Here is a 14,859-nt window from a genome sequence, read left to right as displayed (position 1 = left end):
GTCTGCCCCATCTATCTCGAGGAACGGAAGATACAGGAGATCAAAACATCTAAGCGCATCCCCTATGGTGAGGCGAAGAAGCTCTTTAGGGCCATGCAGCCTCTTGTGTTTACAACATCTTTCGCTTCAGTTCTGCAGAAACCGGTACAGTTGGCCACTGTTGCTACACAAACGGAGGTTGCTAGTATCAGCACTAATACCTGCGTTTGCCAGTGCACTTGTGCTGCTGCGGATGTTTTGCAACCTGCAGCTCTCCCCACGTCGGACAAGGCCGTGGTTGCTGACATTGGGGTACTTCTGCCCCTCCCCATATGGCGCCTTCTGCCCAGGCGAGTAAAGCTCCAACTGTTGACAAGGTTCTGCATTCTAAGCCCCCCAAGACGAAGACGCCAAAGGTGAAGGTTTTGCCACCTGAGGAGACTAGTCAGGGTCAGTCCGATGACGATGCCATCGTACTGTCTGACATCTCCCTTGGGTCGCCATCGGAGCTGATGGACATTGATGTCGACCTGGGGCAATATTCTCGCCCCAGGAATAAATCTCCGGCCAGTACGGGCTCTCCTCCTAAGCACAGAGGCAGGGTGAAAATTCAGCCACCCTGATCACTGGCTCCCATATTACAGTGGAACCTGAATGGGTTCAGGACGCATGTGGCCAAATTACAACTTCTTGTACGAGAGCGCCCTTTGTGCTTATGTCTCCAAGTGACACATTTTCGGGCCACTGATGCTCCTTCTTTACGGGGCTATACCGTGTATTGAAAAGATAATCTGATGGGGGAAAAGGCAAAGGGTGGTGTTGTGGTTTTTGTCCATGAGATGCACCACTCATCTGAGCTCCCTCTCGTTACGGACTTGCAAGCAGTTGCAGTTGACCTTCTTGTGCGGCGGAGGCTCACAATCTGTTCCGTTTACTTACCGCCTCAGGATGCAATAGACTCGGAGGCTTTCATAGACCTTATTAGCCAACTCCCCCACCCATTTCTCCTTCTGGGGGACTTCAATGCTCATAATGTCTTATGGGGCTCTAAGACTACTTGCCCCAGGGATCGCATTCTGGAAAGCCTCATGGCGTCCGAAGAACTGTGCATCCTCAACTCTGGTGCTCCCACTCATTTCTGTACTGCTTCTGGGTCGTCGTCAGCTATTGACCTTTCCTTTTGCTCTCCAGCACTCGCGGATTCTGCTCTGTGGGAGGTTGCCACTGACCTCCATTCTAGTGACCACTTCCCCCTTTGGATTTGCCTCCTGGATGAGGCTGTGGCATTACCAGTACCGCCCAGGTGGCACCTCTGCAGAGCTGACTGGACATTTTTCAGCCATTTAGCTGTTTTGGAACACAGTGCTAGCGTCCACGAGTGGGTCGACCAAGTTACAGCCGTGATCTCCCATGCTGCTGAATTGTCGATCCCACAGTCCTCAAGTCATCCCAAGAGGCGTCCTGTCCCTTGGTGGACCACTGAGTGCCGCTCAGCCATCTGAGCCCGCCATGCAGCTCTGCGCCGCTTCAAGTGATGTCCCTCAGCTGACAATCTCGCGGCCTTTCGGGTGGCAAGGGCCAAGGCGCGGCGAGTGATTAAAGAGAGCAAACGACGGTCGTGGCAATCGTTCTTGAACTCCATCTCCCGCTCCACTAGTTCTACGAAAGTATGGGAAGCCATCAGGAGGATTTCCGGGAAACGCAGCCAACTACCTGTCACGGCATTGTTGCATCAGGGTTGTCTACTCACGGCGCCGAGAGACATTGCCCAGACACTGGCCATGCATTTTGCGGAATCTACTGCCACTATTAACTGTGATCCAGATTTCTGCCGCTACCGCACTGCCATCGGGAGGGATCACTTGGACTTCCGGTCTCCAAATTCTGAACCCTACAACTGCCCCTTCACAATGTGGGAACTGGATTCGGCGCTGTCTGTGGCTCATGATACTGCGCCAGGTGATGATCAAATCCTGTACAGCATGCTGCAGCACTTGTTGCTGCCATCCAAGGAAGTTCTCCTGAATTGTTTTAATATGATATTGTCATCCGGCACATTCCCTGACTCGTGGAGGGAGGCAATTTTGATTCCCCTCCTCAAACCGGGAAAGGACCGAATGCATCCCAGTAGTTATCGGAGTATTGCTTTGATGAGCTGTGTCGGGAAGACATTGGAACGCAAGGTCAACCGTCGCCTGGTTTGGCTGCTCGAGACCAGGCAGCTCCTTAGCCACTCTCAGTGTGGCTTTCAGAGATATCATTCAACTATAGACAACTTGACCCTGCTTGAGGTGGCCATCCAGCAGGCCTTCCTACATAACCAGCATTGTCTAGGTGTATTTTTTGACATTAATAAGGCGTATGACACTACTTGGCGCTGCCTTATCCTCAATCAACTCCAACAGTGGGGCTTTCGTGACCATCTCCCCATCTTCATTCGGTCCTTTCTTTCCCGCTGGCTCTTTCAATATCGGGTTGGTAATGTGCTATCTGATTTGTACGTGCAGGAGAATGGTGTTGCTCAGGGAAGCATTTTAAGTGTCACCCTCTTTGCCATCGCCGTTAACAGTATCACGTCCACTATCCGGAGTCCGGCCCAGTGCTCCTTGTTTGTGGACGATTTTGCTGTTTTCTGTTCTTCCTCCAGTCTTGTCACTGCTAGTCGGCAGCTGCAGCTTACGATAAAGCGATTAGAGGCATGGACTGCGAAGACGGGTTTTACCTTCTCTGCAGACAAATGTGTGTATGTTCATTTTAATCGTTCTTGACGTGCTTTTACCTCCCCTGAATTGTGTCTGAGGGACACCATTCTTCCTTTTAGAGACACTGTGAGGTTCCTGGGCCTCACTTTTGATTCCAAGTTTTTCGTGGTTGCCGCACCTTAAAGACCTCAAGGTGCGGGCCCTGAAGACACTGAATACTTTGAAGTGTCTGAGCCATCGGTCCTGGGGAGCAGATCGGGCGCGTCTGCTGCAGTTTTATAGGGCTTTCGTCCGGTCGCGTCTTGACTATGGATGCACCGTGTTTGGGTCAGCGAGGCCTTCGTATCTGAAGATTCTTGACGCAGTACACCATGAGGGTATCAGGCTGGCCACTGGGGCCTTCCGTACCAATCCCATCCCCAGCCTGTGTGCTGAGGCTGAGGCAGGGGAACCGCCGCTCGCCATCCAGTGGAAACTCCTCATGGTGCGACGGGTGTGTCAATTCCTTGCCTGTCCTACCTCCCCTGCGTACCCTACTGTTGCCCGACTGCGTATGGAACGTCTCTTTTCCAATCATCCCAGGGCAACGAGACCATTTGGGATTCGTGCCAAGCATTTGCTTGAGTCCCTTGGTGTGGAGTGTGTGGCACCCCAACTCCAGGGTTTTGCCCGTCTGCCTCCCTGGTTGCTCCAGAGGCCCAGCATCCTTTTAGACTTGTCAGAGTACCGGAGGAGCTGCACTCCTGCGTTTGTTTTCACCTCCTTATTTTACGATATTTTAAACCAGCATCCAGACCATGTACCAGTATTTATGGATGGCTCTAAACAGGGGGACTCTGTTGGTTGTGCTGTTGTTTTCCCTGATCGAGTCGTCAAGTTACAGCTTCCTGCGGCATTTACCATCTTTGATGCCGAATTGTTTGCGATCTTGCGGGCATTGGAGCGGATGAGATGTGTTCCCAGTTTTAAGTTTCTCATCTGTTCTGACTCCCTGAGTGCCCTTCAGACCATGCAACACTTGTACCCAGCAGATACGGTCGTCCAGAACATCCACGATGCCCTACTCCACCTGCAACGGCAGGGAAGAAGGTTTCTTTCTGCTGGGTGCCGGGGCACATGGGTATTAGGGGAAATGAACTGGCGGATGTGGCTGCCAAAGATGCATGTTCCCTCCCTCACGTTGTTGAATGTGCCGTCCCCCTCCATGCTGTTACCTCCCTTTTACGTTTTTGTGTTATGCGTCAGTGGGAAGAGGAGTGGCTGGCAGTTGGTGAAAATAAGCTGCGTTTGGTCAAGGCCACCACACGGCCATGGCGTACATCCTACCAGTCATGCAGGCGGGATGAGGTTCTCCTCACCTGCCTCCGAATCGGACACAGTCCCTTAACGCATGGTTTTTTACTCCGGCGGGAGGACCCCCCCAATCTGCAGTGCTTGTGGCGTCCAGATTACTGTCCGCCACATTCTACTTGACTGTCCTTTATTCTCTGACCAAAGGGCGGTGGTTTCCTTGCCACCGGATTTGCCCTCTATTTTGCAAGACGACACAACAACTGTGGTTAAGGTCTTACGGTTTTGTGTCCTGTCCAATTTGTTGCCTCGGATTTTAGGGAGAGGATTTTAATGTGCTGCTGGGTGACTGGCTCACCCAAGTTTTAGGTAAGAGGTCCGCCAGTCATGATTACCTACTTGTTTCACTTCGATTTCTGTTCTCTTTTCCTTGTGTTTCCTTTCCTTTTTTAGTGCGTTTCTTTTCCACTTGTTTTGCCTCTGTATGTGAGGATTTGGAACTGCGTCAGGCCTGTGTCTTTTAGCCGCTCTCCTTGTTCGCTGTCCGTCTTCGTCCCTTCACCGCATGTGTTCCTGTTTCTATGCGTTTGGGCGCTGATGACCATGCTGTTTAGCACCCGAAAACCTCAAACCACACACACACACACACACACACACACACACACACACACACACACACACACACACACAGGGATAGACTGTATTGCAGTCAGTTTTTTAACATCATCTTATTGTAGTAGCGGAGCTTAGATAAAGTAGTTTTCTTGTTTCAATAACTGTTAAATTTTACCATGAGTGAGAAGTGATGGCTTTGCCGTAGGTTTGTGAGTAGTGGATTGCGGTGTGAGACTTGTTCGAAGTATTTTCACTGGGGGAAATGCAGTGGGGAAGTCAGTGGGCATTCTGGTGAGATCCTCTCCTGGAACTGCATGTTATGTAGCAAGAGTAAGTTGATAGAGGAGCAGGAGCGTAAGATCTGTGCCCTTCAGGTGCAGTTGAAAAATGCACTGGAGGAGCTAGATAGGATGAGGAGGGAGAAGGGGGTTGGGGAACAGGAGCTGGCTGTTGGCAAGAGATCTGCTTGGAGAAGGAGATTTTCAGATAGTTTTACTATTGGTGTTTGCAATAGATATGACCATCTGTCAGAGTCTATTGGTGAGGAATCTTTAGTAGTTGTAAATGTAGGAAGTATGCAGCAGACCTCAGCAGTTACGGCGGCTAGGACAGTTGCAAAGTCGAAGAGAAAGAAGAAGGTTCTGCTGTTATGTAGTTCTCATGGCAGAGGTGTAGGCCAGCAGTTGCAGGAAGTGTTGGGGAGTGAGTACCAGGTCACCAGCATTGTGAAGCCTAATGCAGGATTGGCTCAGGTGACTGTTAACATAAGGGGGGTTATGTAGGGAGTTTACTAAAGAGGATCAGGTAGTGATTGTGGGTGGGGCTGGTAATAGTATTGATAGGGATGGGGAGTATGACATAGATGGTGACCTGGAAAAGATAGCCACTCAGACTGGCAACACGAATGTGCATTTCGTGGGACTGTTTCAACGTCACGATCAGCCTCTTTTTAATACAGCCATCAGGCGTAATAACATGATACTTGGGGGTGCGCTGATGACAGAAGGCATGGGTCACATTTCAGTAGTGTTGGCGGAGTCTATCAGTAGGACGGGTTTCACTAGACATGGCCTGCACCTCAACAGGCATGGGAAGAGGAGGTTGGCAAAGCTTATAGGTGACAGCATAGGTGGGGGTGGTGGGATCACTCATAGAAAAATTCCGGTAGTAGTGGGTGTTAGAGCTGCACCTTTTTTAGATTGAAGTCAGCTGATAGGTATTCCTGCTTAAGGGAAGTCTCTCTAACAAGGGAATCACTTTTGACAAAGCTTAGGTATCCAAGTAATGAGGGAATTAGTATATTTCATCAAAATATACAAGGTATTGGAGATAAAGTTAGTGAACTGCTTATAGATGTTGACTCTGAAATTATTGGTATATCTGAACACTTCTTAAATAAGGAGATAATTCAGAGGCTTCCTTTACCAGGATACAGGTTGGCTGGCAGCTTTTTGAGGAGCTCTTTGTGGTGTGGGGGAGTAGCCATGTATGTGAAAAACGGCATCCCATTTGAGTCAATTGATGTTTCAAAGCACTGCACTGAAAAGGTGTTTGAATGTTGTGCAGGAGTGGTTAAATTTAGTGGAGCTAAACTTCTAACTGTTGTTATTTATAGATCCCCAGACTCCAATTTCACAACATTTTTGCTAAAGCTAGAGGAGGTTCTTGGTTCACTTTATAGGAAATACAAAAAGTTAGTTATATGTGGTGCCTTCAGTATTAATTGTATAAGTGATTGTGCAAGGAAAAGGAACATGGTAGACCTCCTTAATTCATATAATCTTATGCAAATCGTATTCTTTCCAACAAGAGTGCAAGGGAACAGTAGAACAACCATAGACAACATTTTTGTTCATTCCTCATTACTAGAGGGGCATTCTGTTAGCAAAAAGGTGAATGGCCTTTCAGATCATGATGCACAAATTTTAACTCTAAAAGATTTTTGTGCTGCAACACATGTTAAATATAGTTATCAACTGTTTAGGAAAGCTGATCCAGTTGCTGTAGAGACCTTTGTATTATCAAGGAACAAGCGTGGCAAGATGTTTATAGTGCTGATACAGTAGATGATAAATATAATGCTTTTCTCAAGACTTTTCTCGTGCTCTTTGAAAGTTGCTTTCCGTTAGAATGTTCAAAACAGGGTAGTAGCACGAACAGGCAGCCTGGGTGGCTGACTAGAGGGATAAGAATATCTTGTAGAACAAAGTGGCAATTATATCAAAATGTTAGAAAAAGTCAAAATGTAAATGCAACAGCCCATTACAAACAGTATTGTAAGGTGCTTAAAAATGTTATTAGGAAGGCAAAAAGTATGTGGTATGCAGATAGAATAGCTAAGTCTCAGGATAAAATTAAAACCATATGGACAGGCATAAAGGAAGTGGCTGGTCTGCAGAGACAGGTTGAGGATGTAGAATCAGTGTGTAGTGGGAATGCCCATGTTACTGATAAGTGGCATATATGTACAGTATTTAATAATCACTTTCTGAATATAGCAGGTGAACTAAATAGAAACCTAGTCCCAACAGGGAATCATATAGTGCTCTTAGAAAAAAGTGTTCTGAGACTGTTACCCGAAATGCTCCTCCATGATACTGACAAGAGGGAGATTGAGTTAATAATTAAATCACTGAAGACCAAGAACTCTCATGGATATGACGGGGTATCTAGCAGAATACTGAAGTATTGTTCTATGTATGTTAGCCCAGTACCTACTCTGTAACTTTTCCTTTAGGAGTGGTCGGTTTCCTGACCGATTAAAGTACTCAGTAGTGAAGCCACTTTATAAAAAGGGAGACAGGGATAATGTTGACAATTTTAGACCTATTTCTATGCCATCGGTGTTTGCTAAAGTTATTGAGAAGGTTGTATATACAAGGTTACTGGAGCATTTAAATTCACATAATTTGCTGTCAAATGTACAGTTTGGTTTTAGAAATGGTTTAACAACTGAAAATGCTATATTCTCTTTTCTCTGTGAGGTTTTGGATGGATTAAATAAATGGTTGTGAACGCTAGGTGTTTTCTTTGATTTAACGAAGGCTTTTGATTGTGTTGACCACAAAATATTACTGCCGAAGTTGGACCATTATGGAGTAAGGGGAGTAGCTTACAATTGGTTCGCCTCTTACCTTAAGAACAGAAAGCAGGAGGTAATTCTCCGCAATATTGAGAGTGGTAGTGATGTTCAGTCCCAATGGGGCACTGTTAAGTGGGGCGTTCCCCATGGGTCGGTGCTGGGGTCACTGCTGTTTCTTATTTATATAAATGATATGCCTTCTAGTATTGCAGGTGATTCAAAAATATTTCTGTTTGCTGATGACACCAGCTTGGTAGTGAAGGATCTTGTGTGTAATATTCAAACAGTATCAAATAACGTAGTTCATGAAATAAGTTCGTGCCTTGTGGAAAATAATTTGATGCTAAATCACAGTAAAACTCAGTTTTTACAGTTTCTAACTCACAATTCAACAAGAACCGATATTTTGATCAGACGGAATGGGCATATTATAATCGAGATGGAACAGCTAAAGTCCCTAGGCATTCGAATAGATAGTAAGCTGTTGTGGAAAGCCCATGTTCAGGATCTTGTTCAGAAACTAAATGCTGCTTTATTTACCATTAGAACAGTATCTGAAATAAGTGACAGTTCAACACAAAAAGTAGTCTACTTCACATATTTTCATAAGCTTATGTCTTATGATATTATTTTTTGGGGTAATTCTTATGATTCAAAAAGGGTATTTTTGGCTCAAAAATAGGCTGTTCGAGCTATATGTGGTGTAAGTTCAAGGACCTCTTGTCAACCCCTATTCAATAGTCTGGGAATTCTGACATTGCCCTCACAGTATATATTTTCTTTAATGTCGTTTGTTGTTAGCAATATTAGCTTATTCCCAAGAGTTAGCAGGTTTCACTCAGTTAATAGTATGCAGAAATCAAATCTGCATGTGGAATGCACTTCATTGACTCTTGTGCAGAAAGGAGTGCAGTATTGTGCTGCACCCATTTTCAATAAGCTACCACAAAAACTCAAAAATCTTAGCAGTAGCCCAAACACTTTTAAGTCTAAACTGAAGAGTTTCCTCATGGCTCACTCCTTCTATTTTGTCGCGGAGCTCCTGGAAGAGCTGAAAAATTGAGCAAATTCCAGTGCTACATTGTTGATTTTCTTTATTTAAACTTACAACTTGTTGCCTGAATATGTTTCTTATGTTTAATTTTATCTGTTTCTACTATTGTGTTATAATTTCATGTATTGACTCGTTCCATGACCATGGAGACTTCTCCTTAATTTGGTCCCACAGAACAATAAATAAATAAATAAAAACTGTGAATGTTAAAAAGGAAAAAACAAGTCACTCAGACCCCAGTCCCATCTGTTCTGAGAAGGTCTGGTCAGCCATTTTGTCCTAAAATTTTAACGCTGAAACCTCCTGTCAGATTAAAACCATGTGCTGGACCAAGACAATTTGGGACCTTTACCTTTCGCGGACAAGTGCCCACGAAAGGCAAAGGTCCCAGTTGAGGTCTCGGCCCTGCACACAGTTTTAATCTGCCAGGAAGTTTCAATCAGTGCAAACACTGCTGCAGAGTGAAAATTTCATTCTGGAATTTTAAAGCTTTCTCAAGTGAAATTTCCTTTTGACATAAGTTTCTGTCTTCTGTTTGCAGCGAAGGTAAAGACTGTACCCTGAAGGAAGTTGGCCCTGATGATGATGAACATCTTTCTCAAAGACCACCAGTGAGGCCAAACAGAAATAGAGAACGCAGGAACAGGAACAAGCAACGGAGTCGTGGAGATAGTGACTCTCAGGCTCCAGTTGAAGAATCAGCTGCGGATGGCAGTGATAACATTAAAGTCAATGGAGAGCATACGAGTAAAAGTGTTCCTGGTGATGTTACAGCTGGACAGCGTTCGCGGATGTTTCATCGGCGGAGGCGTCGTAACTCCAGACGGGATTCAGCTAATGGTCCTGTCGGCCCCAGTCCTGAGCCAGGAGTGGAAACTAACAATGCAGCCACTCTCGATTGTACAAAAGGTGAAGCAGAAAATCATATAAAAGAGCGACCAAGACGCAGACGTACTCGCAAACGACCAGTTGAGATACCATCAAGCCAGAGTCCTGAAAATGTTGATGAAAGGGAAGTACAGGATCCAGAAAGAAGCAAAGACCAATACAGAGTACGTAGAGCACATCGAAGAAATGCATTTAACTTCAGTCTACGTGTGGATAATATTGGAACAGATGTACGAGTCAGAGAATTAAAAGCAGCACTTGCTGAAAGGGGTGTTCGGCCCAAAGACATCACATGGAAAGGGTCAAAAGGGTTCGCTATGTTGCATTTTCGTAATCCTGATGAACATGAAAATATTATTGCATCCCTGCAAGACATAAAACTGAGAGAGGAAGGTGAAACATTGTTGGTGCAGTTGGCACAACCAACGCGAATAGAGGTGACTGATATTTCTTCTTTGTAACAAATACAAATGATAGAACAGCTTTCTCTGTGATCTTTCCGTGCTGTTGAGGGGGTGAAACTGATGATTATTCTAAAGAAAGTGAAGTATTTTTGATGTGATAAAAGAGTGAGAAATATTATATTTATATATTTTTGACAATAATTTAATAGTTTAACATGAGTGTTTGAGAAAGTGATTGTTCTAATGTAATCAACATATGCATTGTAATTTTCATTTTATAATATTGAAATATCTAATAGCAGCTCTATTTTTATTTTTATTGTTATTGTATGTGTGTGTTGTATTTAATTTATCTTGAAACTTACTGTTAAAGTCTCTTTGTTAATATACTAGTGTATATAGGTATATACATTGTAACATATTATGCACTGCTGTATTTGTGTATGTAACTGTGCACTCTGTTTTCATGTAATTTGTATGTGTTTATACAAATAAATTTGAGGCTGACAATATTGATTTTGAGGTATTTATTAACTTATGTGTATAAATTATTTAGAAAGCTGTTTCAGAGAGGATTTCTGTATGTTTTCTGACACAAAAAGTGAGCAGATTGTATTCTAATATGATCACTATCAAAGGATTGAAGACTTTTTGCTTAGTTGCTCTGACATTTGCTGTACAATCAGTTGATGTCTTTATTTTATTTTTTGTTTATTTGCTCAGTTAATTAGCCCAATATAAATGTGCACATAGAAAATTGTAGGATAGATTCAAAAAAAGTGTAATTGTAATTAATATGTTGGAGGATGTATATCAGAATTAGTTCCTACATTACCGGGCAAGCTAATCTAAGAGTACAGTAGCATCAGATGTTCCAAATGTGACATACTGAGCTCAAATCTGGTGCAGTATGCTATTTTTACATCTTTGTTATGTTGTTTAAGAATGGCTTGTTCTGCTTGTGTTTGTTGCTCTGAAAAAGACGATTTCATTGTATCTTAAGGGACAAATGAGTATATCCTGCAACACAGCTTTTTTCCACTACTTATTTCACTTCCAGATGGTATCACAAAACTTGTATGTTTGTCCAAAATATGTTAAATTTCTGTATGCTATATGGACAAGAATTGTTCGTGTTAGACACCTGTGAAACACCTGGAGTGAAGTGCCATGATAATTAATACAGGGTGTTTCAAAAATGACCGGTATATTTGAAACGGCAATACAAACTAAACGAGCAGCGATAGAAATACACCGTTTGTTGCAATATGCTTGGGACAACAGTACATTTTCAGGCAGACAAACTTTCGAAATTACAGTAGTTACAATTGTCAGCAATAGATGGCGCTGCGGTCTGGGAAACTCTATAGTACGATATTTTCCACATATCCACCATGCGTAGCAATAATATGGCGTAGTCTCTGAATGAAATTACCCGAAATCTTTGACAACGTGTCTGGCGGAATGGCTTCACATGCAGATGAGATGTACTGCTTCAGCTGTTCAATTGTTTCTGGATTCTGGCGGTACACCTGGTCTTTCAAGTGTCCCCACAGAAAGAAGTCACAGGGGTTCATGTCTGGCAAATAGGGAGGCCAATCCACGCCGCCACCTGTATGTTTCGGATAGCCCAAAGCAATCACACGATCATCGAAATATTCATTCAGGAAATTAAAGACGTCGGCCGTGCGATGTGGCCGAGCACCATCTTGCATAAACCACGAGGTGTTCGCAGTGTTGTCTAAGGCAGTTTGTACCGCCACAAATTCATGAAGAATGTCCAGATAGCGTGATGCAGTAATCGTTTCGGATCTGAAAAATGGGCCAATGATTCCTTTGGAAGAAATGGCGGCCCAGACCAGTACTTTTTGAGGATGCAGGGACGATGGGACTGCAACATGGGGCTTTTCGGTTCCCCATATGCGCCAGTTCTGTTTATTGACGAAGCCGTCCAGGTAAAAATAAGCTTCGTCAGTAAACCAAATGCTGCCCACATGCATATCGCCGTCATCAATCCTGTGCACTATATCGTTAGCGAATGTCTCTCGTGCAGCAATGGTAGCGGCGCTGAGGGGTTGCCGTGTTTGAATTTTGTATGGATAGAGGTGTAAACTCTGGCGCATGAGACGATACGTGGACGTTGGCGTCATTTGGACCGCAGCTGCAACACGGCGAACGGAAACCCAAGGCCGCTGTTGGATCACCTGCTGCACTAGCTGCACGTTGCCCTCTGTGGTTGCCGTACGTGGTCGCCCTACCTTTCCAGCACGTTCATCCGTCACGTTCCCAGTCCGTTGAAATTTTTCAAACAGATCCTTTATTGTATCGCTTTTCGGTCCTTTGGTTACATTAAACCTCCGTTGAAAACTTCATCTTGTTGCAACAACACTGTGTTCTAGGCGGTGGAATTCCAACACCAAAAAAATCCTCTGTTCTAAGAAATAAACCATGTTGTCCACAGCACACGTGCACGTTGTGAGCAGCACACGCTTACAGCAGAAAGACGACGTACAGAATGGCGCACCCACAGACTGCGTTGTCTTCTATATCTTTCACATCACATGCAGCGCCATCTGTTGTTGAAAATTGTAACTACTGTAATTTCGAAAGTTTGTCCGCCTGAAAATGTACTGTTGTCACAAGCATATTGCAACAAACGTTTAGTTTTTATTGCCGTTTCAAATACACCAGTCATTTTTGAAACACCCTGTATATAGTATACTCCAAACCTTTAGGGGAAAAATTACACAGATATAGAGGATCCTAAAATGAGTATTTTGAGATGAAAAACTAAAGATTCACTATGAATTTTTAGTTTATGCCAAAAAACATATATTGTATAGCAACAACTCATAGTAACTGTTTAAAGTGGTGGCTGCCTGTATCAGCACATGTGTTCTTACAGCACATAAAAATTTGCCACACCCTTTACAATGTTTGTGTTGTCTATTGTAGAGTGATAAAGGTGCTTAAAATCTTATAAAACAGATTCAGAGATTGCAGTGGCCATTGAACAGAATCACCTATGATTAGAGCATCTGTTGATCAGTTGTTCATGGCTGTAAATGTTTAAGTGGGACACTGTTAGGGGTAGTCTCCAACAACTGTGGCAGCAGATCTCAAATGAACATCGCATAAGATGCGGCATTACAACTGGGTGGCAGCAAATAAACACTTATTAGACAAAAAAGAGAAGCATCCGTAAGCGAGGAGAAAATGCTATGAAACTTCACAGATTGAGAGGATGTATAAAGTTATTTCAGGGATTACAAAATCAAGTCAAATTTACAAAGAACTTGGCTGAATCAGGTCACATATCAATTTGACAGTGCACCTACTCTGGCCTGGATGCACACAGTGGTTCAGTTGGGAAGGGTGTCATAAAGCCACTGTATCCTCACTTGAGGGGAGCTAAATCAGAACTGATCTCGTACCACATTTGTTCTGTTGGGGACAGATCTGGGGATGTTGCCAGTCATTGCAGAATTTCAACACCATGCAGAGAGTTCAAAAAGATATGTGCCAGATGTATATGAGCATTGTGCTGGAAATGGCACCCTCATACTGTTGCATGAGAAGTAACACATGAGTACACAGGATGTCTGTGATGTACTGTTGTTCTGTCAGAGTTTCCTAATCACTACCAGCTGTGACCTGAGGTCATAACTGATAGCTCCCCACACCATGATGCCTCTGCAAGACATTGAAAGAATAGGACTCCTTCCCACATCACTGCCACACTTGCTGACAATGGTCATCTGGTGTAGTGCAGAATCTCAGTTCACCACAGAACACACTACAGGACCATTCATCGTCATCAGTCCATGCTTCCCAGTCATGGCATCACTCCAAATGCTGCCATTTGTGTTGTGATGTTAATGGCTGCCTGTGGGGGGGGCAGTAATTGTCTAGTTCAGCTGCTACTTAGTATTTGACCAATGGTGTGGGTTGGCATAGCATGCGGCAGGGCGTCCATTACTTGTTAGTGGTTGGCAATGTAGATGTGAAAGGGTTACAGTGTTCTTGGTGCACAATAGCACAATATTCTGTTGTGGTGGTCAGACATGGTCATCCAGAACCTCTACAATGAGTATGTCTGCCTTCACATTCCCCTACTATCCATCATTGGGCCACTGTCATATACAAGTACCCATAAATCTGGATATCACACAATTTGACCATCTTAACTGCATGACGACCCACAGCAAGGCCCCTTTCAAACTCTACCATGTGCTTATAACATTATCCCACATGAGTATGCAGCATATCCATTTTTTTCACATTGATGACTCAACATCTGATTCTTTTCAGGCCTGTTATGTACCTTACCAGGCCTGATAACAACGCTAAACATAAACAACAATAGTGCACACCATTGACCATTCTACTTGTCACAGGGAATTGCAAATCTAATTGTTTACATACACCTCCATGGTGTGAACTTTTATCATGTTACATTGACATATGACTGTGTCTTCTGGATGCTTTTGTTTTTCTTTTCTTTTTTTTTATTTTCATCACACATATATTGCTTTTGTGCCAAATGAAAGCACCATTATAGTTGAAAGAGTGGCCAGGTGACTTTTCTGGCATAAAGTAATTTCATTTATGGGCCAATGCACAAAAATTATGATTGAAATTCAGAGAATAATGTAAAATAACTGAATAACATCACTTTCAAATAATTTAAATGATTTAAGCAGGATGCAGCAGGAAAGTTCTCAGAAGGCACATTTGGTGTTCCATATTTAATAAGCATTCTGTGGTGTCACTGCCAGACACCACACTTGCTAGGTGGTAGCTTTTAAATCGGCCACGGTCCGCTGGTATACGACGGACCCGCGT

At 43.8% G+C, this 14,859-nt stretch overlaps 1 protein-coding gene across 1 annotated transcript in view; it reads left to right on the top strand.

The window, feature by feature from the left end:
• LOC126177003 (methenyltetrahydrofolate synthase domain-containing protein) overlaps positions 1-10,530 on the top strand; it is a 122,613-nt gene extending 112,083 nt beyond the window's left edge. Inside the window, exon 6 of the mRNA XM_049924218.1 lies at positions 9,264-10,530. Within this exon, the coding sequence (XP_049780175.1) occupies positions 9,264-10,071 (808 nt within the window). The 3' untranslated portion in view covers positions 10,072-10,530. The remainder of the gene's footprint in view (positions 1-9,263) is intronic.
• The last annotated feature ends 4,329 nt before the right edge of the window (positions 10,531-14,859 follow it).

This window comes from Schistocerca cancellata, chromosome 3 (genome assembly GCF_023864275.1).
Source record: "Schistocerca cancellata isolate TAMUIC-IGC-003103 chromosome 3, iqSchCanc2.1, whole genome shotgun sequence".
Lineage (NCBI taxonomy): Eukaryota > Metazoa > Arthropoda > Insecta > Orthoptera > Acrididae > Schistocerca > Schistocerca cancellata.
The sequence above is the reverse complement of the archived record's forward strand: the minus strand, read 5'-3'. Positions and strand labels throughout refer to the sequence as shown.